Source organism: Tetrao urogallus, assembly GCF_951394365.1.
Source record: "Tetrao urogallus genome assembly, chromosome: 3".
In the NCBI taxonomy this organism is placed as follows: Eukaryota; Metazoa; Chordata; class Aves; order Galliformes; family Phasianidae; genus Tetrao; species Tetrao urogallus.
This window is the reverse complement of record NC_136815.1, coordinates 50,314,077-50,341,971: the sequence shown is the minus strand read 5'-3', so window position 1 is coordinate 50,341,971 and position 27,895 is coordinate 50,314,077. Positions and strand designations below refer to the sequence as shown.

The window sequence follows — 27,895 nt, the reverse complement described above, 5'->3', positions numbered from 1 at the left end:
ATAAACTATGTCTATTTTTATTTTTCTAAAGGGCACAATGCCACTTTAGAGAGACCTATCCCTTTTCAAAAGTCTTGTGAAAACAAACTTCTTTTCCTGTAGTTTTCACTAAGAACAATAATGATAAAACAGATTAAAACTCTAGTTTGTGAGTTTTTGCTGTAGAATTCCAACTTACAGTGATTTTGAAGGAACGGGATATGGTCTCATGTTTATTCACCACTGGTTTTGTAGTAAGAAGAACTGCTCAGAGAGAGACATTGACTTTGGCTTTTACTTCTTTCACCCTCATTATTTAATTTAGGTGGCAACTTATGTTTTGGTATTTCAACAGTGAGCACCCTTGAAATTATTTACTGCAATAATGCAAAACCTTGTGGGAAACATCACAGACCCTGATCCTACATACAGTGATTGCGTGCCATGTGCCACACTCCCCCACACTGAAACATGGCACTTGCAGTAGGTGTCTGCAAGTTCACAAACAATATAGAATTATATTTCTCATCTATTATTCCCCATCTACCCTTTTGAAACACTGTGCTGTAACCCTGCAGCGTTCTCCAGTGGCTGTTTTTCTCACAATGGAGTTGTGGCTGTATATATGCTGTTGAGGTTGCTAAAGCTCAAATTTTTATCCCAGCTCTGATGTTTATTTAGATTGTTATTTTCATTCTTATACCACTTATTTTAGTTTATTCTACAGAAGAATGCCTCAGTTGATATTCATAGGAATAAAAATGCAGTCATGAATTTGAGTCTGAGTGGAAAAGATGAGAAAAATGTATGAGGCTTTCCTCAGTGAAACTCTCTGAGTTCTTAGTGTTTGTGGATCAGATATGGAGCCCGACAAAGATCAGCAGGCCACATGTTTAGAGGTCCTCAGCTTCTCCTGGGATTCAGAGTTGTGTTTGACCAAGAGGAAAAAAAAATGGAGTTTGCAGCTGTCCTGGGGAGTTCTTTCCCTCTGGGCACAAACAGATGCTAATGTTACATGACTTCTGCAAGACTCACCTCCTGCCTCCTCCATCTCATTCCACAAAGCCTGCAAGTACCTTTTCTCAGTATGAGAAAGTCTCATTCTGCAGTAGGAAGAGGGGCCATGAATCCAGTCTAGCCATGAATTATTTTATTATTGCAGTTTGGGCACTGTAATAATCCCTGCAGGTGACTGACACACTTCTTACTCCACTTTGATGTGTGCAAGAGTGCATTATTGCTATTCAATCATACCTCCCTCTTAAGTTGTAAAAGGGGTGTAATTACTATATTATGGTGTACCCTTAGATATACTCTAACTGAAAAATTTTGGAGGGAGATCCTTTCTAATTTGTTTTATGCCAGCTAAGGCCTTCCAGTTTTGACCAGGTGCTGCTCTGAGGCTGTTTACAGCTGCACAGTGGTGTAGGTTTCTCTTAGATGCCAGACCTTATCCTGCTGATCTTGTGTGTGGACAGTTTCTGTTACTGCTTGTGAGACACATTTTTATGGAAGAGAACTACAGACCATTGGTTCTTAAAATACATTTATATCCTCTGTGCATTTAAGCAGGCTTTCTTAGAAGGCCCTGGGCAAAATGATTAATTTGTTTGACCCAAGAAATTTCCAGGCTTCTAACCTCAGTTCAACAATTAGAACTGCTGAAGTCTCTGTCCCTCTGCAAGGCTTTCAGGGGTGTTACAAAGCCATAATTATGCATAGAATTTTGCCTGTGAGGGAATTTTAGATGTTGAAATTATAACCTAATGGAGATCTGGCAAATTTCACAGTGTGTGCACTCTGAGGTTTCTACTGTTGTTTTGTATGACCACCTATGTACAGCACATCTCTGTGCAATTCAAGGTATGATTGAATAGAATTAAAGCCATTGTCAGTTTTCCAGATGTCTGTAATGAGGGTTAAATACACTTTGCAATATAAGTATGTATTGCTCCGTATACCCAAATTGTGTGACTTTTCATCTGAGTAAATGTTCCTTTAAATATTTCAGCTTAAATGCAGAAGTTATTTACCAGTCTTCACTGCTGAATGTAATGCTGTGATTTTGATTTTTCTCTTGCTCATTATCTTATTTTTCATTTCTTTTGTTTCCCTTATTTATTCTTATAGGCCTGTTACCATCTGAGAAATAAAAACATTGCTTCTGTTCAAGGATATAAGGCCTAGCTTAGTCACTGCATCTTTATTTTACCAAGGTTTCAGGTTCTTTCTGAATCCATGGGCAAAAAATTGAAACTCATTTGTGTTCATAGAATCCAAGTGATCTGTTCGAAACAAACCAAGGTTTTCCATTAACTCACCAAAATTTAAAAGTCTGAAGAAAGTGTTGACTTATACCATTCCATAGTTTGAAGGATGCCTGAGCATTTTAAAGAGCTTTTCTTTATTTTTTGTCCAGTGGTACTGTTTACATAAATTCATTCATTTATCTGCTGGGCTCTTTTTACTCCCTCAAATGACCTTCACTTCTCAACTCATTCATACTAAACTCCATAAAAATATACCTTGTAACTTGATAAACGTCAAACTATTTCCTTGTTTTCTTCTCACAGTCTTCCCTTATATTCTTGTATACTTCTCATCCATGCCCCAAAGTGTCACAGACTAACATCAGATAATTTATCTGAGACCTATTCATGTCTTCTGTATTTTCATCTCTCCTGATTATGAGTTGGCTATCCTGATTAATAGTTGGCTATTGATAGGTCTTGGGGCACTTCAGAATAGAACTTTTCAGAAAAATAAGAAAATATTTTGTTTCACTTAGTGGTCAGAAGTGGAAATTATTATTTGTTTGAGACGGACAGTGAAGAGGAAGAGGAAGAAGAGAAAAAAGAAGAGGAGGAGCCTCGAAAAAAATCTGCATTTCAGGTACTTTTGAGCAATTTCCTTGGTAGCTGGCAGCTGAAAAAAACAGTTTAGGTTTCTCCTAATACAGGCTGATATATTCTAGCAGCTAGTACATATAAAGTACATCTGAAAAGTATTGGAAATGAAATTTCTTGCCAATTTAAAATGCAATTTTACTTGTTTTAAGCATTGCCAATTTCCTACAACAGCTATAATGAAATCATATCTTCACTCACTTCTGCCAGAGGAAAACAAAAATCAAAAACAAAGCTTCTGAATCTGAGCTTTATTTTTCTGTATTGCTGTATAGACAAGCAAGGAGGCTGTCTTTCCTGCCACAGAATGCTTTAGTGATTTTCTAGTTTTGAGTAGACGCTGTCATTCCATGAAGAAATGACCCAAAAATAAGCAACTTCTCATGGAAGAAAAAGCACATACTTAAAAAACATTTTAGTTGTTGTTTTTTTTTTTTTTTCACTAGTGACACACTAATGTACCAGAAAAAATATATCCTTGGGTTATAAAGAGCCTTATAATATAAAAAGCAACCACAACACTTTTTCTCATTTCTTTTACAGGATAGTGTTAGTTAATGTTGCACTTTAAGTGATGGACTGTGTTAAGTAAAAGGATATAATGATAAAAATATAGCTGAAGTTTCCTAACTGGATTCCTATTAGTAGACTGCTTGATCTTTGCAGCATTGATTATTGAACACACTGGCTTAAATTAAGGACCTAGTTGAGAAAGTTAGTGGAACACTTGTGTACATAAGATTGCTTTAATCTTTATAAAACTGAAATTTGAGCTGTTGAAGAATTTCAGAAATACTGCAAATGGTTTTGGTTCTCAACTCTAAAAATCTCAAGGAAACAAGTAACTTCTTGTGGATATGCCTTTCCACACATTTACAAGCTTACTTTGCTCCAGAGCTGGTGCATGACCAAAAGCCCAGCCCAAGGAAGAGCAGGCAGCTTCCTCCATGACCAGTGAACAGTTCTGCAGTATGTTAAACATGAAGATGCAGTATGTTAAACATGAGTGGCTTCATGCAGGAGACAGTTTGTCTGGAAAATCATATTGTGTTTGTTTATGAAAATTTGTTCATCATTAGATCATGTATGCTTCGTATGCTTTCCATCACAATGCACGTGGTGTTAATACTAGCAAAGAGAACTTATTCTGTGGCACAGGCTGAAGAATTACTTCAATTTTTTAATTTTTTTTTTTTCTAGTGTAAATAGTTTGCAATAGTCACCTCAAGGGAAAATTTTAAGATTTTATTTGTTAGATAATGCAGGTATTATAGACATCACATGTGATCTTTTTTTTTATAGTGGAGTCAATGGATTTAAACCCTTTCTAAATAATCTAGATATGATCATGCAATAGATATGTTCTATTAATATCTTCTCATTTTCTACTAATTGCTCTTGCTTTGTCCTTCTTTATAGAGAGCTATTGGAAAATTTGCTTCAGCAATTTTAGCCTTGCCAAAGTCTGTCATTAAACTACCAAAAACTATTCTTCAGTATTTAATCAAAGCAGCTAAGGTACTTGACATTTTGTTAGTGCTCATTATGTGACCCATCCTGGTGTAACATATACCTCTGTCCTTGTCTGCATTTTTCCTCTAATATAAATGATACAAAAAGTAATGGAAGGTAAAGCTTAATTCCTACTAAATGCAATACATTTCTTATTTTTGGAGTGATAGAGAGACAAGAAAAGCAGTCTGTCTTGCCTTAAGCGCAGCACTGGAGAGAAAATGCAGACCCAAATTCTTGATTTCTTCTGATATTCTTGTATAAGATGGTCACATCCAGTTGCATGCTTCTTTTGGACACCCTGGTAACTGATCTCAGAAAGCTGGTAAAATTTTTATAAAGACACATAGTGTTGCACCAAGTTATTGTCTGACAACTTTTCTGGCTTCATGGTCATAAAAAGAGATTTTTACATCCTCCTTGAATACATGTATGATTTCCTGCCTTTGACCAGCAGTAAAAACCTAAATATACCTGTATGCACCCAGTCAGCTCTTAAAATGTCCACTGTTTAACATATGTATTCATAATACCTTTATTAAACAAATACCTTTTTTCATTCTAATCTCCTACCCTCTTCCAAATCTTCCTTTTATCTCTGATATCTTTATTCATACTGTGACTGTGGGTAGCATACACCATCTCAGCCAGCTGTTCAATTGGAGATGTTGAGAGTTTAATTTTCAGTGATTAATGTGTTGCTATTTCACTTAAGGATCACCATTCTCTCAGATCAGCTTCATTGACAAGCACCTATTATGAAGGAAAGAGGAGCTGATGCCTCTGATCCCATGCATTTGCACACATGGTGCTTTTTTTGAATAAGTCAGATATATTAAAATAAATACACAGATCTTGAGAGATTTGGAAGAGAACTTTCTTATCAACAGTAACAAAACAATTTCCTCTCCATGATCATGCATATGGACAAAAAAGAACAAAGTATTTTTCCCTTTATGTTCAATAAAATTCAGATTGACAGTTTAAAAAATTGCTTTTATTATACCAAAGTAATTTGTATATGCTAATTTTAAAAACATGAATAATCCAAATAGCCACTTACTGTTGTGTCCAGTAAGGAGCAGCTCCAGCTTCTCTGAGATACGCATGTGTTTCTGTCATTGTGTGCATGTTTGTCTTGTGAATTAATAAAGCTGTTTGATTGCTGTGCTTTATTTTCACCCTCATGCATGTACCTGTGGGCCTCCTATCTCTGTTACAGTCCGTGTTGTGTAGAAATAGAAAATAATGCAGTGCCAATCAAAGGTGTTTTTCACTTTCAAATGAAAACCGTAACAGGAACAAAAGAATGATTTCTGTCCTAAGTGTCTGAAGAGAAGGTTCAATTATTTCAGTTTCTGTTCTTCACATTTTAGACTGAATGGAAAAAAATATATAAAAGTGTTACTGCTTTTTTCTCTAGCCTTCTCTCACAACTTGAACAGAACTGTTCAACAAGTTAGGTCTTGGTAACTTCTTTTTATATATATATATATATATATATATTATATTATATTATTATTTTTTATTTATTATATATTATTTTATATATATTTTTTTTTTTATGGCTAGAGCATTAATAAATATTTTGGATCAATTCCATTGATTAATATAATCATACAGGTCAACAGACTGTTGATCTGAGTGAGTGCTGTGAGCAGGATTTGGCCCCATTAGATTCCCTTGATATATGTAAGTATCACTGTCTCCATTTTTCAATTGAAAAAAACAATAGCACAAGAGTTCATGAGTAACTTTTGTGACTCACGAAAGGGAGCCATTGCTAAAATGTGGAGGAAATTTGAGGAATTCTCAAGTGCTGGATTTGGGACTGTGCAGAGATAGTAAATCTACTCATTTTACACTGTGAAAGGGAAAAAAAAAACCAAAAAAACAAAAAAAAAACACCTACAGTATAAAAAACGTAGAAACACAAATACCTGAACTAAAAAGCTACAGCATCTTTTGATGCTTCAGTTAGTCAATTGAAGCTCATAAAGTTTGCATCGTGTCTGCAAAATGATAAAGTGGACATGTAAAATGAAAAGACTTAGGTGAAGGAGCCCTTATACACAACAGGGTATTAATTCCCAGCAGTTCAGAGCATGAATTTTTGTGGGTTCTAATGAAACTTGGTTCTCCCACAAGTGTTTTCACATTTGGTTTTATGCTAGCAAAAATAGCGCATGAAAACTCAGCAGATCCACAGGAGAGGTGTTTGGTTTGGGATTCAAAATATTTGCTTACCCCTGCAGATCTGAATGCATTTACTCAAACTGTGTAGTCCTGCTTATGGCTTATTCTATGGCTTACTCTCACAACATGAGGAAAAAAATAAATGTGTTTGTTCCTTCCAGTTTGTTTATCAGGCCTGGATTACTGATCCTAAAACTGCACTACGACAGAGGCGCAAAGAAAAGAAAAGTTTTCAAAAAGAGGAGAAGCGAAGGCGTAAAGTATATGGGGATGGTATGTACATTTCTGTGTCTTGAAAAGAATAACCACGTGTTAGCTATACTGCCTGTTGTTCATGGTAGTGAAGGACAGCTTGTTTTTAGAGGACAAATGCTCTCCACTCTAGCTCGGAATTGGAAAAGGACCTTCTGTTGTAATGTACCATTACTGGTCTGTAGCCATTTCTTCATGGAGAAATGTGGTAACTTTAGGCTGGCTGGCTGGCTCTCCTTGCCCCAGCCCATAACAAGGCCTGTCAAGCTACATCCTTTTCCTCTACACAATATGTTTTAGATGAGATAAAGGACAGGAGAGAGATATGTGTGATTTCCATGTAAGACACAGTAAAGAGCCCAAATATTCAGGCACCCCTAAATTCACAATGAATTCAGCAGGTATCAAAAAGAAAACATGCAGGTGTTAATAGTTACCAGCACTTTAAAATCACTTGTGCCTCTGAAAGAAAATCAGTTGATAAGGGATTCATATCTCTTCAATATTTGCTCCTCTTTAAACAAGAAAAGAAGAAAAAATCGGATTTTAGAGATGGGAAGAGGAGGGTCCATTCAGGCTGAATCAGATGAATTGTTCCTCTATTTGTCATCTTCACCTGTCAAAAAGCTTTACAATTTGACAGCTGCCAATGAAGCTGTACCTGGAGTTCTGGGTCACTGTGTAGCAGTGTCTTTTCTGCAAAGTAGTCTTTGCTCAGCAGGTAGCATAGTAAGAAAATGATACGGGAAATTGCAAGAGGGGAGTGGTCATCTGTGAACACCTTCGCTGGCAGGGCAGTCCTCTAAACTGAGTCCTTAAGGAATGGAAATCTGCTTTCTCTCACAGTAGTGAGGTACAGCTACTTCTACTTAGTAGCAGGAGCAGTTTCTAGCTTGCATGGAGTCTACACCTGAACTTCAGTAGACATAACCTTCATTTTTTCACTCACTGCTTTCAAAAGGAAGTACTGATGCAGACTGCGAAGACAGCGAAGAAGAACCTGTCAAGAAGAAGTCTGATGGCCCAGGTATGGAGACAGAAAAAAGTTTTCTCTGCTGTTACAGTGCAGTTGTGAGTGGTGGGGTAAGCAGTATATCAGAAAGATATCATTGCAAAGATCCCAGGCTAGTATAAAAGCTGGCAAAATGCATTCTTATGTATATAGGGAGAACTAACAGCTTTCAGATTTCCTATTGCCAGATTTACAAGTCTTGAGCATAGGATCTTACTCCTGGAATATAAATTACTGCACTTATTCATTCTACATTTTAAGAAATGCACCTGCAGGTTCAAACATGAACACTTGTGATGCATTTTCACTACAGACATCTTATTCCTAAGCTTAGTTTCAAATCCTGATTCCATTAGAATCATAGAATCATAGAGTCATCGAGGCTGGAAAAGATCTCTGAGATTATCCTGCCCAACTGTCCAGACTCCACCAGCATTTCCCACTAAATCTTGTCCCTCAGTAAACATCTGAACATTTCTTGAACACCTTCATGGATGGTGACTTCACAACCTCCCTGGGCATTCAGTTGTATGTGCCCTCTCCATTGATTTTGAGGATCTGAAGTTTTATTATTGGCACATTTACTTTGCAATTTTTCTGTGTAATTTAGCAACGATAAGATAATGCTTTAGCAAGGTGCAAATAGCTCCTCTAAAACAATGAGATTTTTGCAGTCTTATCGCTTCTCAGACTTGAAGATGCTACACATACCAGAAGAAGTGTCAGCAGCTTGCAGGATCTTGCCCATGGTGACAGTTTTCCTACAATGAAGTGCAATGGTTCATAACTCAAAGCTTGGCTCTTTGTTTCTAATTGCCATAAAGAAGAAAAGACACTCTTTTTGTTTCAAAAACTGCTTTTCTTCTCTGTTTGGAGTCTCTTCCCAGAGCCCCAGTTAGAATTGTATCTCTGAGTGAGCCACACCGTGTAAGGGTAGATGAAAATGAAATAACATTTCTTTCTCACAGGGTTTTCTGATGGTGTTTTGAGGGCTTTATTATTTGTTACTTTCTTCTGGTCACCCGTGTTAAAGCATGGAAGTGAATCACTTGAATGCATCTCAAGGGAAGCACAGTTGGTGCTAGAAAGGAGTTAGGGAAAGGAAATGAGGTTGGTAATTAATTTATTTTGGAAGTAGTCAATTTAATATGCATTAACCATTCCTAGATAATATGTAGTAAAAAAGACAGTTGAAAAAATTAGGAAGTAATTGTTATGAAGCATTAATGTCTTTATTAACCTTGGATCAAATCCTGCCTCATACTCTTAGGCAAAGAGAATCCATCTCAGCATTTGATCCTTCAAGTTAAAATAACAAGCTCTGCTGAAAATAAACATTTGTTTCCCTTTTTGAAGAGGTCTAGATGCAATCGATCCCTAAAAGATTATTTTAAAAAAGTTTCAGAGAACAGCGAAGCTGCCAGAACAGCATGATTAAAAATGTATATTAAATCACCTCCATCCCAGAGAGAAAAATGACCTTTCAGCTTAGACTGGAAGTGCTTGGCCAAGCACTGTTATGAGACTATGGCACACCAGTGGTAGTCAGCTGTAAAGATAATTGTTTTAACCTGAGGGCTATAATCCTCCTGAAGTCAGTAACAGAAATTAGATAGTAGAGAGGAAAGGTGTGGGTTAAAAAGGCAATTGATATATTGTAGGTTTCTGTGTACGAGTGCTACATTTTATTTGAAATTATTCATAATACTACAACTGCAATTCAAAGAAAATGAACGCTTCTAGAAACAGAAAGAGCTTTACCTTTAATTTATGATGAAAAGATTTTCATAGCTTCAAGATATGTACATTAAACTATGTGTGAAGAAAATAAATCTTATATAACGATAAATCATATGATCTTCCTAATTCTAAATGATACAGAAAAGGCCTGGAGGGAAAAAACAAACAAACAAACAAAAAAAAACAATAATAATAAAAAAAAAAAACAACCACCCTGCAAAATATTACTGAAATAATGGTATGGTCACAAAAACTTCTCTACTCAGAGATACTGGGCTAGTTAAATGACATTGCTCAGGTAAATGGGACGTGCTGCCATTTCAGCAGCCACTTTACTGGAATGTACCACTGTTGTATTGTCAACACATATGTTCACGCAACACTGCCTGAACACCTAGAGATACATGCATGTTCTTCATAGGAAGTCTTACACGTTATTAGCCTGGCATTCTTGGTTAGGAGTGAATGTTCTCTCTACAGTGTTTTGCTTGCCATCTCGTGGTACAGTTAAGAACCAAGGTTATTCGAATCATCGTGCTTTGGTGCTTCTGTTGGCTCCTTAGCATCTACTTCAAGTAGTTTGTTCCTGCATGGCGGGTTATTTGCAGTTTTCTGTTATCTCTTTGTCTGCTTACTCTAAAAGTAATGTATATGCCTAATGCTCTGGGATTTTGATCCTAGCAGGGGCAAATAGCTCTGGAACTTTCAGTGAATTGGAAAGAAAATTTTCAGCATTTGTGTAACACTATGTAAAAACTGGAGCAAGTTGTGTATGCTTGGGAATGAGAGAAAAATAAGTTGAAACTGCTGCTTTTTAGGTCCAGTCAATAATGTTATAGGAATTGCTGAAATGAAAAATTAACTTGAGTTTGCTGCATTGAGCAAAAGAAAACTACTCTTGCTGGTATAAACTCATAAGCATTGCTCATGGGAAAGTGTACATTTTTGGCAAAATAGTGCAGGAGTAATGTTTTGTAATTGTTTTATATGATTACTGATAGTTGAACTAACTGATCTGAGGTTGCTGATGATATGATGCAATCTATTTTAAAAAAAGAGAAGCTTTAAAAATGAAGAGATGTGTTCAGGTAGTTGGAAAGCTGGGAGAGATCCAAAGACTATTTAAGCAGGTTGGACTTTCAAACTGAGCTAAGCAAGGTTCAATCACAGAAGTCAAGTTCCAGGCATGGAGAAAAAGCACATGAGTAAATAGTCAAGGGCTGGCAAAACAGCTATTAAGATCACTGAAACTGGGGATGTTGAACAGCTCTCAGGAGATGCCCAAATCTTTGGGTTTCACTTTTGCAGACCTGTACATATGGTGTCCAAGATCAGGGACTACTCATATGACTAAAGATTGTGGGATCATGAAGTTATGGGATGGAAAAGGGATTCCAGATGATAAGCTTAGACATGCAGGCAGGAAAATGGCCCAGACAGCCAAAAGGCCTCCAGCCATCTTCAGAGATTCCTTACTATGACAAGGTCTCCCAGTTTGGACTATTATTAGACAATAAAGGAAAATTGAAACTAACTCCAGGAAGAACTACAGCAAAAGACATTTGCATTCATTAACTTTCTTTTGCTTTCCCTCCCCCTTAGATAACATCATCAAGAGGATATTTAATATTTTGAAGTTCACTTGGGTCCTTTTCCTGGCAACACTAGACAGTTTTACAGCTTGGCTTAATTCCATCTCAAGAGAACACATCGATATCTCTACTGTGCTGAGAATCGAACGTTGTATGCTGACCAGGGAAATTAAGAAGGTAACGCCTTTGGCCTTTTTCTTCTGGTAATGCCATTTCCAGCCCAGTGAAAAATTAAAGATTGTCTTTTCAGGTCAACTGTGTTAAAGAAAATAATTGTAAAAACATCACTTAAGTGCACATTTTAAAAATGCGCCTGGAGTCTTCTACTGCTTGCTATTTTATTAATATTTAAATAACAAAATGCTTGATTTATTATCTGGATGCAAAGCAAATGTCTGGAAAAATAATTATTTGAAACATTGATAGAAGATTTGGCTAAAGTCTCCTGTGATAAAGTCTGGTTTTGAGGAGACATGATAGATTCAAGTAGAGAGGAGCAGACATGGCACTTTAAACAGCTCAAAAACTACCTCAGACTTCATATTTCAGCCTTTTTGTAGGCTATATTGTCTTGGAAATGACTGACAACCTGCAAGCATAATTTTCTTCATTCACAGTGAAGATATATGGTTCCCCAAAGGCTAGTGATATATTAGCAAAACTCATTATTATCAAAGATAAACATTAACAGTGTAGCTAGAAATGTATATGGATCCTCAAAATGCAAGTAGGTAGTACCTTGCAGTAGTATAAGGCTCTCATTTTAAGCACAGGTATTTTCACTTATGTCACTAACTACCCAACTATTTCTGGAAACTTGGCATAGAAGTCTCATTTTTAGTTCTTTTCAGTTCTTAGAAGCTGCAGACAATCTCAGACCAGAATGATTCAAATACTTCATAAGCACGCTAGTATCTTTGACTGTAATATAGCCACTTGCTGCCTACCACAGTCAATGTTTGCTGGCATGATAAGCAGGTTGCCCATGACCCAGGAAGTTCAAGAAGCAGGCTTTCCAGGTCAGGAGAAAATCTGTACTGTCTGCCATAAGATACAGAGCCAAGAAGAGAGGGCTGCTTCAGTGTTAATGTGTAGTTATGATTATTTTCCCCAAGATGTGTACTGTTAGATGGATAATTACTATAGAAAGAAAAAGAGAGAAAGAGGGAAAGAGAAAGAAAGATAGAGAGAAAGATAGAGGAAAAAAAAAAAAAGGGAGAGAAAGAAAGGAAGGGAGGAAGAAAGAACAAACAGACACGGCATATTCAGAGTAAACACTTCTCTAGTAATTGTCCCAGTATGTAGCTATGAATAGTCTCAAACCAGAGATTATACCTGAACCATTATGGTTAATAGTAGCAAAGAATCTATATTCTTGGAGTTTGACTTTTTAATCAGTTTTTTTACTGTTGGCCGCCAGAAGATCCTGTGATGAAGCTGTACTGTGATTCCATATTATTTGGACTTCCTCTTGCTCATTCTAAACTTACTTCCTCATCACTTTGGGGGTCTCCTATAGATCAGAGTTGTATTCACTTTACCTCCACTCTTCCTAAATCTGCATAGAATCCTCTCCTGTCATTCTCTTCTAAGTTACAAAGTCCTGTTCTCTTTAGCATCTTCGCATGAAATCTATCCCATGGCACGAATCATCTTTATTGTCCTTCTTCATATTATTTTCAGTTTGAATATGGCCTTATTAAGGCTGAATGATCTGAATTATACACACTTTTAAGGTAATGGTGAGCCACAAATTTGAACAGAAGTGAATTACATTTGCTAGTAAGATCTAAGAGGTGTGTTTCAATGTTTAGTTAATATTGACTAAAGATTTTCGGGGGGCTATACGCTCAGATTCCAAGACCTTTGAGACTGACAAAATTAGGCATAAAGCCTGTCATTATGTAGGCTGTTTCTCCCATTACACTTCTTTGCCTTTATTAACAAAAATTTTTCATTTGCTGTTTTTTATCAAGGTACTTAGTTTTATGAAGTACTTCAATACTGCTTCAGTCAACTTTACAGCTGAACATCCTAAATATTTTCTTCATCTGCAAATTTTATCATCTTGCTATTTTCCTCCTTACACAGACACTAAAACTCCTTGGAGGACCAGTTGATTACCTCCTTTGTACAGAAAAAAATATTTTGTTTTCTCTAGTGTTTTACTGAAGGATAAGTACAAGTAATATAGTCACCTCTATTTCATGGCTGCTTAATTTATTATAAGGTTCACTCAGGATCACTCTTGAAGCCACCAATCTTCAGATCAGTGTCAACTTCTCTGTCTCTGTCACTTAGACCATTTCAGCTGTTGATTCCTGCAGAGCTCTTTTGTGAACACAATCCAGTCAAGTGTTTTTGTTTGCAATCTGATATTTTATAAAATAAGCACTCCAACCATTCCACAGTTTTCAAGTTATTCTACTGACAATGTCAGTGACTTTTTTTGTAATTAAGAGAAATGCAAAAAAATGTTGTTTTTTTTTTTTTTTGTTCAGTTGCCAGTTCAGTTACACCTCTTTATGCCGTGATCACCTGTTGATAGCCTTGTTTTATACTAGATGATTCATATGATATTATTGGAAATATTTTTAATTAGATTATTATTTATGTTAGGAAGTTATTCCTTAGCATCTTCTTTTGGTCTACTTTCCTGACATTTTACATTCCACTCTACAAAGTTGAAATTGAATCCTCACTTCATCAACTGTGGGGCACTTTTGCTGTCCTAGCACTTGTCCTTTATCACAGACTTGCAGTAAGGATATTATGTTGTAGGTGCTGTAGCTTCAAAGGCAGGTTGTCATAATGACACAAAGATTTATTAATGCAGAAACAACAGTGTGTACACAAAATAACCTTATTAAAAAAAATAAGGTTCAGGTTTTGTTTTTAATTTTTCTCTGATGCAACTTCAGGTTTATGAAAATTTTCAATATGAGACAGTGTCAAGGTCCAGAGTTGAAGTACTAATAGCTAATATTAAAGGAAATATGATCTGTATTTTAGAGTAGTTTTATTATTTTAATTGCAAAAAGTCCTTGCATAAGGCTTCATTAATGTCAAGACAATGACTGCTCAAGAGTAACAATCTTTTCTTTCAGTGTATCTTCTGAAGTCTATGCAACTACTAATAGATTGAGTTTGATCTGTTTCTGTCAGAAAAAAAAAAAAAAAAAAAAAAATTGTCAGTATTATTCTTATTGCAAGACTTAGCATTCTCACATTATGGCAGTACCATAGCCAGAAAGGCTTGATTCTTTGCCCAGCCTTGGGTTGACAGTTAATAAAACCTCCCTTTCATGATCTTGAAATCACGTAAAAGGAGTAAATAGCTTCCATCATTGATGTGATTTTCCCAGTTTTTCAAATGTACCCATACTTCATGAGCAAATTCTTATACTGGGAAACAAATGAAGGTCTAGATTAGTTTACACAGGACCTGTTTCATTTGTTTCTGTTTTAAAAATTTGCTACTGGCTGCTAATAAGATCTAAGATTGTTCTTGGATTCGGTGAAGCTGTCTAAATGGTCTGTCTCAAATTTGCTGAAGCCTTATGTATAGGTTTCAGCCCATATCTCATTTTCACACTAAATGATCTGCATTGCACCTAACTGAGCTTTTTGAACAGTCTTTGATGAATGTACCTCCCCTTGTCATGTACTTCTACCTCTTCTCTCTTTCACAGGGAAACGTTCCTACCCGGGAGAGCATCCATATGTATTACCAGAACCATATGATGAAACTTTCTAAGGAGTCAGGACTGGACTCAATTGATAAAAATCCTGGGCAAGCTTCTGGTTTGCAAACATCTGAAAGAATGGATAGTTTGGATTCAGCAGCTTCTCGAGACAGTATCTCCAGGTATTCAACTAATATTCTTTTTTGAGAAACTGGGGTACTGTGCAATAGATGTACTTTTAGATAACGTTTTAGTATCATAAACTTTTCAATCAGTGTTGAACACTTCTTTTGACTGATCCATGCTATTTGAATAATGAAATTTCTTCTGTGTGTTACTGCTCCTTTACACTGGTGCACTCAATTGTAAGCAGATGACTTAAGTCCTTTTCCACTGCACCACTGCTTTCTGTGGTTTTTACACTCACCACTCCCATAGAATTAGGAGTCACTGACAGGTCTTCTGATCTTGTCAAAAGTAATGGAAAATAAGAGACTGAGTATGATTATGGAATATTGTGTTAAGAATTCAGGACTTGAGTTTGGAGCACCGTTATTCATTATGAGTATTTTGCCTTTGGAAAATAGATTATTTTCTGTTACGCACAAGGTAAAAAAAAAATAAAAATAAATAAAGGCTTTGAATTGAGAGAGATTTGAGGTTTCAGGGAACAAAATCATTTTCTCACACCCACGGACCATCTGGGGAGTCTGATTTCCTAACTACTATGACTACAGTCCAGCAGAGCAACGCAGTTTGTGCATCAAACAAACATACTTGTTTATGAAAGCCACCTTCCTCATTCTTTTCTGAAGATGGATACTGTCAGTCCCTGTACAAAACTACTGAGTGCTCCTGTTGCTCCACGCACACAGAGGCACACATGTTCATTTCCTTCCCTTACAGAGGCAGCATGTTCCCACTGTGTCCCTGGTGTCCTTGACTCTTAAGAGACCACAGAAATTGTGCAGCAGCATCTTGAGGAGTAGAAAAGAAGGCTTTGGAAATGAAGCCATTTCATAACCCATTGCATTCTGCTCTGTCCTGTCCTTCTTTGAGGTGTAGCAGTGTCACATTTTCTTTGATGTACCCTAAAGATTCATTAGCTTCTGTGTACAGTAATGTATGCTTAGCTTTCACTAATGACATATGGGTACATGTTAGCAGACTAAAAATAATGAGGGCTTGCATTCCCTTCTGATGTTACTGAAAAGTAAGTGTAAGAGATTGCCTGTGAGTACTATGCTTCAGCAAAATATTCACAAATTGCTCCCCACAGTACACACTGGCCTTTGAGAGGTTCACTCCAGTAAAAACATCAAATCCTAGCAAATCTTTTTTGGTGGCTAGCTACCCAACCAAGCAACACCTTTGTGTTTTGTCTCAAAGTTTTATTGGGGTCAGATTACATGAGAAAATTGTAAAGCCAAATTCTATTACCAGCTCACTTGGAGTCAGTTGGATATCTGGAAGGCAGAATTTAACTCCACAAAGTTCAGTCTCTATTAAGTAAGGAATACTAATAGCAGTCCTGCTTTCATTAAATAAGTTTTGATCACACTGTTTTCTATAGGTAGAAGAAGCTAACATTACAATATAACAGTGTTAGCGAGAAATGTAACTAGAAGTGAAGGGAATCCAATTCCAAAATAAACTATAATCAGAGACAAATCTTGCTATTTTTATGTGTAAATTCAATGAAATGATATCCAGTGTTGAGATCCAGTTACTTTTTTTTTTTTTTCAGAATGGTCACTTATTTGTCACCATGCTTTGAGCATGCTTCCAAATTTCAAACTCAGAGAATTCAGTAATTCTGTGGAGGTGCTATGCAACAGGAGAAGCAAAAGCAAATATAGCAAATGTTGCAAACACGTTGCTGTCATTTCTGTTTTCCCAGGAGATGTCACAGGAACTATCAACACAGGAGTAGTAAAAGCAGTGTTGTAACTGATTTCTCTTCTCTTGAATTCTCTTTCTGCTTATATTCTTGCACTATTATATAGTATATAATATATATATATATTATATATATTTTATATTTTTTATATTTTTTATATTTTTATTATATATATATTATATATATTATATATATATATATATTTTTTCAGTATTTGCAAATTGTCCACATCTGCTATAATGTTAACGATCAGTAAAGAGAGGAAGCAAAAAATGGGTCTGTTGATTAAATGATTGTGCCATATGTCTATTAAGGCACCTTTGCATGTTCCTTCCTGGAATTACAAAAGAGTTTATGAGCTTGTTTAGAAATGTGAAGTGTTTTAAACTTCATATACCTTTATGAAGTGAATTATTTTTTTTAATTGCCCAAACAATAGGAGCGGACATCCTGCATTTCAAAATAATTTTTACTAAAGCATTCCTGTGATCACTGAACTAGGATTGCAATGGAAAACCATTAGAAAGAGGTAGAGGGTTTCCAGCCACTATTCTGATTATCCATTGGTTGCCCTACACTAGATTCTGCTGTAAATATTAGATGTATGAGTAAAATGGGCAAGTTTGGAATTAAAACTTGAGTTCAGAAGCAGAGAAGTTATTCTATTATAATAATACATGTTCTTTATGACCAGAAGTGCTGTAGGTATGCCTTCAGTGCTCCGAACAGTGGATTCCAAACGGTAATTCACAGGGATAATAATTCACCTGATCAGTTGCAGGAGCTGTAAATTTCTTGTGAAGTTCTAAGCTGATGCTTCTAAGTCTTATTCAGGGATGTTGTTCTCATACTACGTATATCTCTAAAAGGAGTTTTGCAGATTATCCTTTGTGGGATTTTCTCTTAAACTAGGGGCATGTATCTCTTATTTATCCACAGTGCTTTTGCTGTATACTAGCTGGAGATTTGGTGAAGTATTCATAATGGGATTGCTTCCTTTCTCTTTATGTATAAATATTCTTGTGTTCTAAAGGCAAAGTGCAATGTATGGGACAGGAAAAGAAGATACTGATGCTATTTCTTAAAAAGCTCTGATGAGCACCAACAGAAGAGACTGAGAGCTATCATGGTAGAGCCTTGACTGATGAGGCCAGTCTTCTTAGGTTAAATAGCTTGTAGATTTCATGATCTACAGTTATGAAATAGAAGGCAGAGGCAGAGCCAAGGTTAAATTTCCATCCAGAGCTTTATACCTGGCACAGTTTGTATTCATTTCTATTCCTTCACAAATAACTTCTGCATTTGTCAGTTCTGGCTGTGTGTAGGCCCTTACAGGGGCTAAAGGTGAGACCCCCTGTCCCTCTTACACAGGTGTGGTTGGGGTCTTATCAGATGCTTTCCTCGCCACGTGAGAAAGGGCATGCAGGAGAGAGTGCTGGAGAAGTTTGCCTTAGGAGGCAGGAGAAACTACAACAGGAGAGTCTCATTTTGGGTCTGGACCCAGGTCTGACTTAGGAACATGTGTGATAAGAAATGTTTGGGTATTTTGCTCGCAAGTGTATTAGCTCATAAAGGTAATGCCAGTCAGTAACTATAATGGAATAAAAAAGAAAAAATTTTATAGGTATATCTCTTAACTACTAAGATCTCTGGGAAGGATAAATTTAACAGAAGGGAAGTCATAAAGTAAATTTCCCACTCACACAGGATAAAAACATCTCTGCTATATGTATCCCTATTTGAAATTGATATCTGATAATTGATAAACTTTATATAAAATGCTTAACTCAGTCAGGGCTTTTAATGAACCTTTAATTTTAAATTCCTATTTGTTAAATGATTTCAAGAAGCTAAGAATTTTCAAGGTCTCTAACTTAATGAATTTGAAAAGTCGCTCAGGAAGATCACTCTCTACAACTACCTGAAGGGAGGTTGTGGCAAAGTGGGGGTTGGCCTCTTCTCCCATGTAAGTAGTGATAGGACTGGAGGGAATGGCTTCAAGTTGCACCATGGGAAATTCAGATTGGATTTTAGGAAAAACTTCTCTGAAAGATTGGTCAGGCACTGGAACAGATTGCCCAGGGAAGTGATGGAGTCTGACCCTGGAGGTGTACAAGAAATGTTTAATGTTGAACTGAGGGACGTGGTTTAGTGGAAATATTGGTCATAGGTGGATGGTTGGACTGGATGATTCTGGAGGTCTCTTTCAACCTTGGTGATTCTGTGATCCCAAGATATGCTTGGATTAAATTTAAGTGATTGTCAATCACTTACTCAATGTCAGCTCTCCCAAATGAAAATCAATTCATTTTACTAGAGTTGTCATTTCATTCATGTTTGGAAGCATGTCTCCGAGGATGTTTATACAGAGCATACATATTCTGCTACAGGTGTCATCTCAGACGCACCTTCAGATAGTCAAAGTTCCAGAGCAACGGCTCAGTCAGTATTTCATCCGATTATTTTCTCCTCCATTTAAAACAGCTACCTGAGCCAAATTTTTGAAAGGATTAAATCTGGGCTATTTTTTTCTTTGTATCAATTAACAAAAGTTTTTACCTTTCTTTTCCTGGGACACAGATCGGATCTCACTTATTATGAAGGACAGATGAAATGTGTTCCATTAAAAATATATGATTGGGTACAAGCCCCTTTGATTTCAATAGCTGCTCTGCTTCAGGTGCTTGGAAAGTTCCAGGTGGACTATGTTTGCTTTTAAAATACTTAGGAAGAGGTATTGCTTTTTAAAACAATAAACTCTACCTTTGAGATGTAAAATGACATGTGGACAATACTGTAGCACACAGGCATGAAGGCAGTCTACAAAAGTAAATTGTCTACCTTCTGCCATCTTCTTATACTCTAGCACCAAAACATTATTGATAGTACAACCTGGCACAGCACTTACGTGCATATGTAATAGAAAGTTTCTTCAGGCTTCCTGTATGTATCTCCCATTCCCACATAAGCTGCCCCATCAAAATCCTGTGTCCTGAAGGTTTTGTCTGGAGGGCGCTTGTATATATTTGTGTGCACAACACATAATAAAGTGGTTTGTAAAGGGTTTCAGCCATATGAAATGACAGGATAGTCATGCCTCTGCCGATAGTCTTGACTTCAATTAAAGGATTTGCAGTACTTTTGGTTCCTGGTGATATTTTTTGTCCAGTCTAAGAGCAAAGTATTCTTTTACCTCTGTTCACTATGTCCAAGACCATTAGTGTATGTAGGCTTGAGAATAAGTACTTTTTTGCTGCACATACTTAGTCTTTTCCCTCTCCTTTTGCTTTAGTGCAGTCACTTTTTGCCAGCAATTTTCTCTTTATTTCAAGCTAGCAAGACAGAAGTTACACAGAAAATGCCACTGTACTTCCCTTGTGACCTCCCTCCCCATACTTTCAGCTTTGGACACATTCGATGTTAGCCAGGGAAGCCAATCCACAACTGCAGTAGCTCAGGTGCACAGATGAAACCAAAAGAAAGATGAAAAGTATAATGTAACTCCTACGCTTTGGGATCCTTTCTTCTCTCATTAGTTCTGAGATTCGCGCAGGTCACTGCATGTGTTAAAACACCAGGTCCCTCAACTTACATCATAGACATCTGTGTATTTCAAGGATTTTTACAGGAGAAAAAATTATTTTACCTACCATATGTCATTAATGTGTCTGCTTCTTTCCTATTGCTATGTTATATGCTGGTATTTAAACATGTACTTTCTTCCTCATAACTCATCCAGTTCTTCTTTCCTCTAGTAACACATAAATGCTCAATGTATGGTGTGTGTCTCTGGTGTCCCATTGTATTTTATAAATGAAAGGAGATAAGGGTTTATCATATCCTTTCAAGATGTACATGTTTCTGATTTTAAAATAGTTTTTAAGCTGTGTTTTAAATAAATGAGATCTTCTGGAAAGAATCATCATGGCTTACTACTAAATATCAAAATGAAAGCCATCCCATGCAGTGCAGGTTATATTTGGCATGCATCTGCTGGCTAAGTAACATATCCGGTTTGGCTCTTCAGTTTGGAAAGAGGATTAGCCAATATTTGACAGCTATTTTTCTATTTGTGGAATATAAGCTTATTACATTTTAAGAGTTCTTTTAGGAAATTGGCTTGAACCTATGTAAAAAGGTTCAGCATAGCATATCATTAATAAAAGAGAATTTGTACAGAGAAAGTCACTTCCCAAAACATGTGGGGGGAGTTTGGAAATTCTAGGGGAGAAATGGAGAAAATAAATCTGTGGTAGGATGTTTATGCATAATTAGGTGCACCCAGAAACTATGTATTATGTCGTGTTGATTTAATGTCTCTTCAAACAGTGAATGTATGGGTGTCAGCCTTCTATAGTCCCTATATGAATATGACCATTTACATGATGATCTATGCAAATCCTTATCTTCTCTCTGAATTTTTTTGTCTGTGTTTTGCTGCATGGCGAGCACATTCATTTACTGAACTGTGTATAGTAATATCATTTGTATTTAACACTGTCTTTATAACTGTTTGCGCTGCTAGCTGCTACACTGAAGCAACCATGCTGTTCTCAAGGCAGTCAACCCTTGATGATTTAGATGGACCAGACACTGTTCCTAAAACAAGTGAGCGCGCTCGACCTAGGCTTCGTAAAATGCAGAGCATGGATATGTCCTCCTCATCAGCTGACAGTGGCAGTATAGTGTCAAGGTGCTTAACTCATGCATGCTTTGTTCACTCCTTTACCCATACCATTATACTTGTTGCAGTGTATATAAATTTGCATTTGCAGATATGTGGTATACAGAGTGGTTTGCATGGTTAATGGAAGCTTACCTGCTTTCTGTGTTGTAGCATGATTTTGAGGTTAAAACTCAGAGTCATAATCCAGGACTCCTCTGTTACTTCACTTATTCTGCATTTTGGATTTTCATTCTTTATTCACATATTTTTAAAAGCCATTCTATTACATTAAAATGGCTATCCAAAAACAGGCCCCTAAGTCTGTATTTATTCAGTTAAAAAAAAAAAGTGTCTGATTTTCAGAGGCACCAGGTTGATGGCTGTTCTTATTGAAATTGAAATCTGAAAGTGAAGTTTCTCAGCTAATTGGTTATCCTAAACATGGGCTTGGGTGTCTAATTTTAGAAACTAAGATAGGCAAGTGTTGGCACTGTTCTTTCAGTTCCTAGTTTTCTCCCCCATAGGAAATATTTTAAAATGTTTTGATTTCTTTACCATTGATTTGCAGTCTGTAAGGTGTTGGAATTAATAAAAGGAAAATCGCAATGAAAAGATAGTGGATATTATTAATATCCAGTGGAAGAGAACAGTTCAGCAGTTCAGAGCCACTCACTTACTTCTTACCAGGTCAAGCTTAGGTATTTATATGACACTGTGAAATAAAAACAGTGTTTGGACCACTAATATAAATATGAAATTTGAGGCATATTAGATTATTATTTTTCAGAACTTCAGATGTTTATAAATTTTTAGTGTTGATCAGTTTTGAAGTGATGGGTTTTTATGTTTTTGAGCATTTTTAACCAGACTGAATGCTAACAGGGACATCAAAACATACATCCCAACAATGCCATTAGGAATTCTTACTAAAAGTCATCTCATATGTCCACAGTTAAGTTTGGAAGAAGTGTGAAAGGAAAAAGGTGGAACTTTATTTGCGACTTTGACAGGAGATGGTAGTGCCAACTGGCTTAGCCAGTGCAGGTTTTTCTTAAAAGGTGGTAATTTATGTGAAATCATGGCCTCGTTCATTTCCTCAGAGCTATGTTAAGTTTGGGTTTGCTTCTATTGAGATGCAAGAAAATCCAGCTAGCAAAAGACACTATGTTGATGCCTCTTGTCTAACCTTTGGAGACAGAAAAAAAAGAGAAAGAGTCATGTTCTAATGGAGAGATGACGAAGTACTTGAAAGAGTAAAAGCAAGGCCAAAAAATACGTAAAAAAATGATGGTGTCCAGATTCCCATCTGGAGTCATCAAGCTGCATGAATTTACATCAGCTGCGTTGCTGAGCAGAGAGCGTTAGGAGAGAAAGTGATTATGGACTTGAGAAGCTGAAAAAGAAAATAGCCCCATATGGAAGAAAAGCAGGCAGGTAAGGTGAAAAATGAAGACTGTAATGAAGAATATAGGGCAATCTGAAGGTAAGCAAGATACTCTTTTACCAGAACAGCTTTGTACTCTGGATTGTATTCCTCCATGTTCACAATTTACTTGTTCATAGGATCAGACATGATGTGAGTTTTCAATTGATTTTCCAAGTGTATACAGAGACCATAGGCTTGTTAAAAGCACCATGTTTAGAAGGAAAACGACAGCTGTCTAACGTTCACCAAAGAGCATGCTTAAATAAACGTAATAGAAGTTCTGATTCTGATCAGAGTGTTTGAACTGCTTTCAGAAAGCTGGTGTAGTTTCTCTTAGTGATGACAATTTCTCCTTTCCTGGTGTAGAAAGAGAGTGAGACACAGTGGGTTCATTAGCATGCCATTCAGAGGCAAATGGATCCAGAGGGTACATCTGTGTAAGAAGAGAGCATATTGCTTTTTGTTGAATTATGTGAACTTCGAGGGCCTGGGAGTGCAGTGGCATTGCTCAGCTGTCTACATAAAAGTACAGTTAACAAATATTGTTTGGTGAAGACCCTCATAAGACTCAACTCTCTCTTCATCCTGCCCCTGACAGTGAGCCTACACAGGTCACCATGCTCTATTCTCGTCAGGGGACGACAGAAACCATTGAGGAGGTAGAAGGAGAGCACGAAGAGGAAGGAGCTCATTCTGCTTCAAGGCAGGATGAAGAAGAGGTGGAAGATTACAGCCTGGGTTCAGAAGGAGCTGCGTATACTCCTGACACCGATGTGCCATTGTACTCCACTGTGGACAGCAATGCAGAGGCACCACCTTCCTATAGCAAAGCTGTCAGCTTTGAACATCTTCCTTTCGGCTCCCCAGATGACTCAGCTGGAAAGAGTCTCATGATGGTGAGCCCAGATGACAGTCGGACGGACAGACTTAATGATGCAATTCTCCCTCCGTTGACGCATGAGCTAACGGCTAGTGAGCTGCTTCTGAACAAGTAAGGACCTTGGAGTAGGTGAAATTTTTGGTCCCAGTTTGTGAAGTTTTGACTTTTTTCTTTTTTTTTTCTCTCGACAAGAGGCAATATTGTTGATACAGACTTTGTGCTAAGTTTGATTCAAAGGAAGAAGCTCATTTCCTGTGTAGTTGTTCTAATTACAGATTTCTAAAATGATTCAAATACATGTTGGAAAAATTCTATGTTTTCTCCCTAGATACCATAGCTAATTGTTCCAATTAGCATCGGATTTCTGTACTCTAACAGTAATGGGGTCAAGAGCTTTTCTGAACATTCCTTGTGAACAGGACAGGGCTTCTCTTCTGCAGACAGCTGTGATTTCAAATAACCTTCTTCCAGGGCTATCTGGAAAATGTTTTTCTTTTAATTATTTTGGATTACTATTAAGGAAACTCTGACCTTTGATAGAGTATATGTTTAAGTCAGTAGGATCTGAGGGCTATGTAGAGAGACCACTTTTCTGCGTGCTTTCCTAAGGAATAAGGATGCTCCCTCTTTGCCCCTCAGGCAACACAGTGAGTAATGCTAGTGGTTTCAGGCGGTGTCACTGTTCTTCCTCTACTTTCTGGCCTGATTCAACCGAGGAACAGCTTCCATGAAGTTGGAGATGACCTGTAATGTCATGTCCCTTCCAACCCAAACAATTCCATGATTCTATAAATTCAAGGACAAAATCGTAAATCACTTTTCAACCTGACAGCATCTAGAAAGAGAGGCACAGATCTGATTTTGTAGATGTAGAATCTTTTATTCTGACTGTCCATGCTTCTTTTGGATTTCCAGCTAAATCTCCTCTTAGACTAGGGCACTCCTTAAGAAAAGAAAAGGAAACTGATTATGTGAAATTTATATAATAGTTTCTTTCTGACTTTTATGTTTATTTGAGTAGATTAATTAAAAAACAACAGAAGAGCACTTATTCTGGTATATATTCTGGTATAAGTTCTGAGAGCTTAGATTCAGGCTATTTTATTATAATACTAGATCCCATCTTTTTTTTTTTTCCCTCTGCTGTGGTCACCAGAAGAATGTTGTAACTTTTCAAAAAAGAAAATAGTATCAATTTTAACAGCAGCTGTTTTGAATTTCATTTGCACTTCTCTGCTCTTCACAGGATGTTTCATGATGATGAACTAGAGGAATCAGAGAAGTTCTATGTTGGTCAGCCTCGAGTCTTGCTTCTTATTTATGCCTTGTACAATACTCTAGTGGCCCGGTCAGAAATGGTTTGTTATTTTGTGATCATCCTTAACCACATGATCTCTGCCTCTATGATAACGCTGGTGCTGCCCATCCTTATCTTCCTTTGGGCCATGCTGTCTGTCCCTCGACCAAGCAAGCGTTTCTGGATGACTGCCATTGTCTACACTGAGGTAGGCTGCTGTTTTTGCAACCCTGTAGGTGAGACGTAGAAATGTTAAGCTGTAAGCTCTGCATGGTCTCTTTTCTGTTTCTAATGTCTAAGGTCCAATAGCCTTTGGCCTTTTCTGTTAATTTAAGTGTTTGATAAGTTGGCATGAGAAAGTCCTGTTTGTGTTTTGCTTCACTGCTGTGGATAACATCTTTTCTGGCATGTAAGCAGTTATCATAAAAATAGCCCATTTACAAATAGCTACTATGTAGCTGGTAATCAAGCCACAGTATACACTGCCTGTGGCATCTCCAGTACCACTGAGCACCATCTGTTGGTATATGCTGAATTTGGTCTTTGATGGCCTTATGACTCAAATGAAAAGTTGTTCCTCTGTATTAATGAATGTTTGCTAATCATCTCACAAAGCTGACAAAGTTGTCATATTTCTCTCTTAATGTTATGAGGCTGCCATGCTTAGAAAACACCCAAAGTGTGTTGTGTTTCTGAACAGGTAGCCATTGTCATCAAGTACTTCTTCCAGTTTGGCTTCTTTCCTTGGAATAAATATGTGGATTACACAAAAGATAAACCTTATCATCCACCCAATATTATTGGGATAGAGAAGAAAGAGGGCTATGTGCACTATGATCTTGTTCAGCTCCTTGCTTTATTTTTCCACAGATCCATTCTGAAGGTGAGCTGAGTACATGTGATTTTTTATTTTGTATTTAATTTTTTAGTTATTCGAGTTATATTGAGTTATATCAAGTTATATAAATTTATTGTCTCCCTGGTGAACACTGCGATAAATGCCTGCAATAAACACTGTGACATAAATATACTTAAATACAGTAAGTACAAATTTGAAATGCTCTCCTTTTCTTTTTCCACTAGTGCCATGGACTGTGGGATGAAGATGAGAAAGGGGACAACTCCAGTAATAAAGGAGATACTGATGATGAGCTTTCTCTGCCAGGAGGCAGGAGAGACTCTTCTGGGTCTCTGAAGTCTGTCAACCTTGCAGCATCAGTGGAGTCCATCCATGTCCACTTCCCTGAGCAGCAGACAGCAATCAGGAGGAAGAGCTCCAGCAGTGCATCACAGCTTTCTCACAGATCCAGCTTCTCCTCACACAGATCTAAGAGAGGTAAATGTTGTGGCGTCTTGGGGACTTAAAGAGCAAATGTTCATTTCCCTTAAGATCATACTGCCTTTTGCTGTGGAGAACCCAGGAACTACTGAATACTGTTTCTCCTCAGTGACAAAATAGGGTATGAAGCAAAACATCTTTGTGTTTGAACATAATCCAAACCTTCTCAAAGTTCAAATGAAGAGCTGTACTTTGTGATTCACTATGTTTTTAAAATGACATTATCCAAAAGCTGGGAAAGGAATGTCCAGTGTGGCCCAGATCCAGAATTTCTGGTTTAGCATAATCCTCAGCTAGAGGGAATTCAAAGCACATGTATTTTTCATATTTACATTCAATGGAAATTTAAGTGGAAAAAAAATAAATAAATTGGTTAAGGATGTTAAAGTGGATTACCTTTCCCATCTTGTGAAAAAGAAGAGCTTGCAGTAGCCTGAATGTATAGTTCCAGTTGAGATGACCAAGTCAGATCAATCAAGTTTTTGCCTTTATCGCTTTCCTTCTAGAACTTGCAACTGAATGTTTTCAAGGTTTTAAAATATCAGAAATAAATTGCTATAAGAATTTATTTCCAAGCATCTTTCATGTGAGGAACTTAGGTATGAGGCAGATTTCACCATGTCTCTTACTTTCTAATTTTTGCATGTAAGCTTTGATTTTGAATTAGCTTCTTTCTCTTCTCTTTCCCTCCCCATTTTTCTCAGGAAGCACCAGTACAAGAAACAGCAGTCAGAAAGGAAGCAGTGTGCTAAGCATCAAGCAAAAATCTAGGAAAGAACTTCTTATGGAAAAATTTCGAGAACAAATGATCAAAGCCAAGGCCTTTACAATTAAAAAGTGAGCAATGTGAGGAGTTGGGTGGGCTTGCGGGGAGGTTCCAAACAGCTGATTAATGGAGTAAAATGTTTTAAAGAGTGAAGGTTACTTCTGCTAATTCAAATGGATGAATGGATATATATATTATTCATAATATTGGGACGCTTTCTCTCTTAAGTCACACCAACTGAACTTCAAACAACTGAGCAGAGGTTCAAACAGCACTGCAAGGGTGTTCATCTATCTGATGAAAGGTTAAACATCCTATGTGAACTGGCTTGGGTGACTATGCATATTTCTACTGAACAAACGTTAATATGATGCTTTAGCAGAAAGGGACTTGTGTTTGTGAAGTTCATGAAGGCTGTCAGAGAAGCGTAGAAGTGTATTTTTACAAGCATTACTCATATCACCTCCAGTCAGTCTTATTCACTACAGGCTACAGCTTTGTTAAATCACATTGTGGTCATTGTTGTTTTAGGACACTCCAGGTGTATGTGCCCATCAGACAATTTTTCTACAATCTTATTCATCCAGACTACAGTGCAGTGACTGATGTATATGTGCTGATGTTCCTGGCAGATACAGTGGACTTTATCATCATTGTCTTTGGATTTTGGGCTTTTGGGGTATGTCACAGAGGGCCTCTATGTAAATCCTTGGTTGGGAGCCTTGCCATAATAGCTCAGTACCATG

At 37.1% G+C, this 27,895-nt stretch overlaps 1 protein-coding gene across 1 annotated transcript in view; it reads left to right on the top strand.

Moving 5' to 3' along the window:
* PIEZO2 (piezo type mechanosensitive ion channel component 2) overlaps positions 1–27,895 on the top strand; it is a gene marked incomplete at both ends in the record, with an annotated part of 287,728 nt that overhangs the window by 244,417 nt on the left and 15,416 nt on the right. The window contains 13 exons of the mRNA XM_079533880.1: positions 2,768–2,871; positions 4,305–4,403; positions 6,755–6,866; positions 7,807–7,872; positions 11,200–11,366; positions 14,882–15,057; positions 21,301–21,468; positions 23,466–23,858; positions 24,994–25,252; positions 25,745–25,927; positions 26,128–26,380; positions 27,088–27,220; positions 27,681–27,828. Of these exons, the coding sequence (XP_079390006.1) occupies positions 2,768–2,871; positions 4,305–4,403; positions 6,755–6,866; positions 7,807–7,872; positions 11,200–11,366; positions 14,882–15,057; positions 21,301–21,468; positions 23,466–23,858; positions 24,994–25,252; positions 25,745–25,927; positions 26,128–26,380; positions 27,088–27,220; positions 27,681–27,828 (2,261 nt within the window). The remainder of the gene's footprint in view (positions 1–2,767; positions 2,872–4,304; positions 4,404–6,754; positions 6,867–7,806; positions 7,873–11,199; positions 11,367–14,881; positions 15,058–21,300; positions 21,469–23,465; positions 23,859–24,993; positions 25,253–25,744; positions 25,928–26,127; positions 26,381–27,087; positions 27,221–27,680; positions 27,829–27,895) is intronic.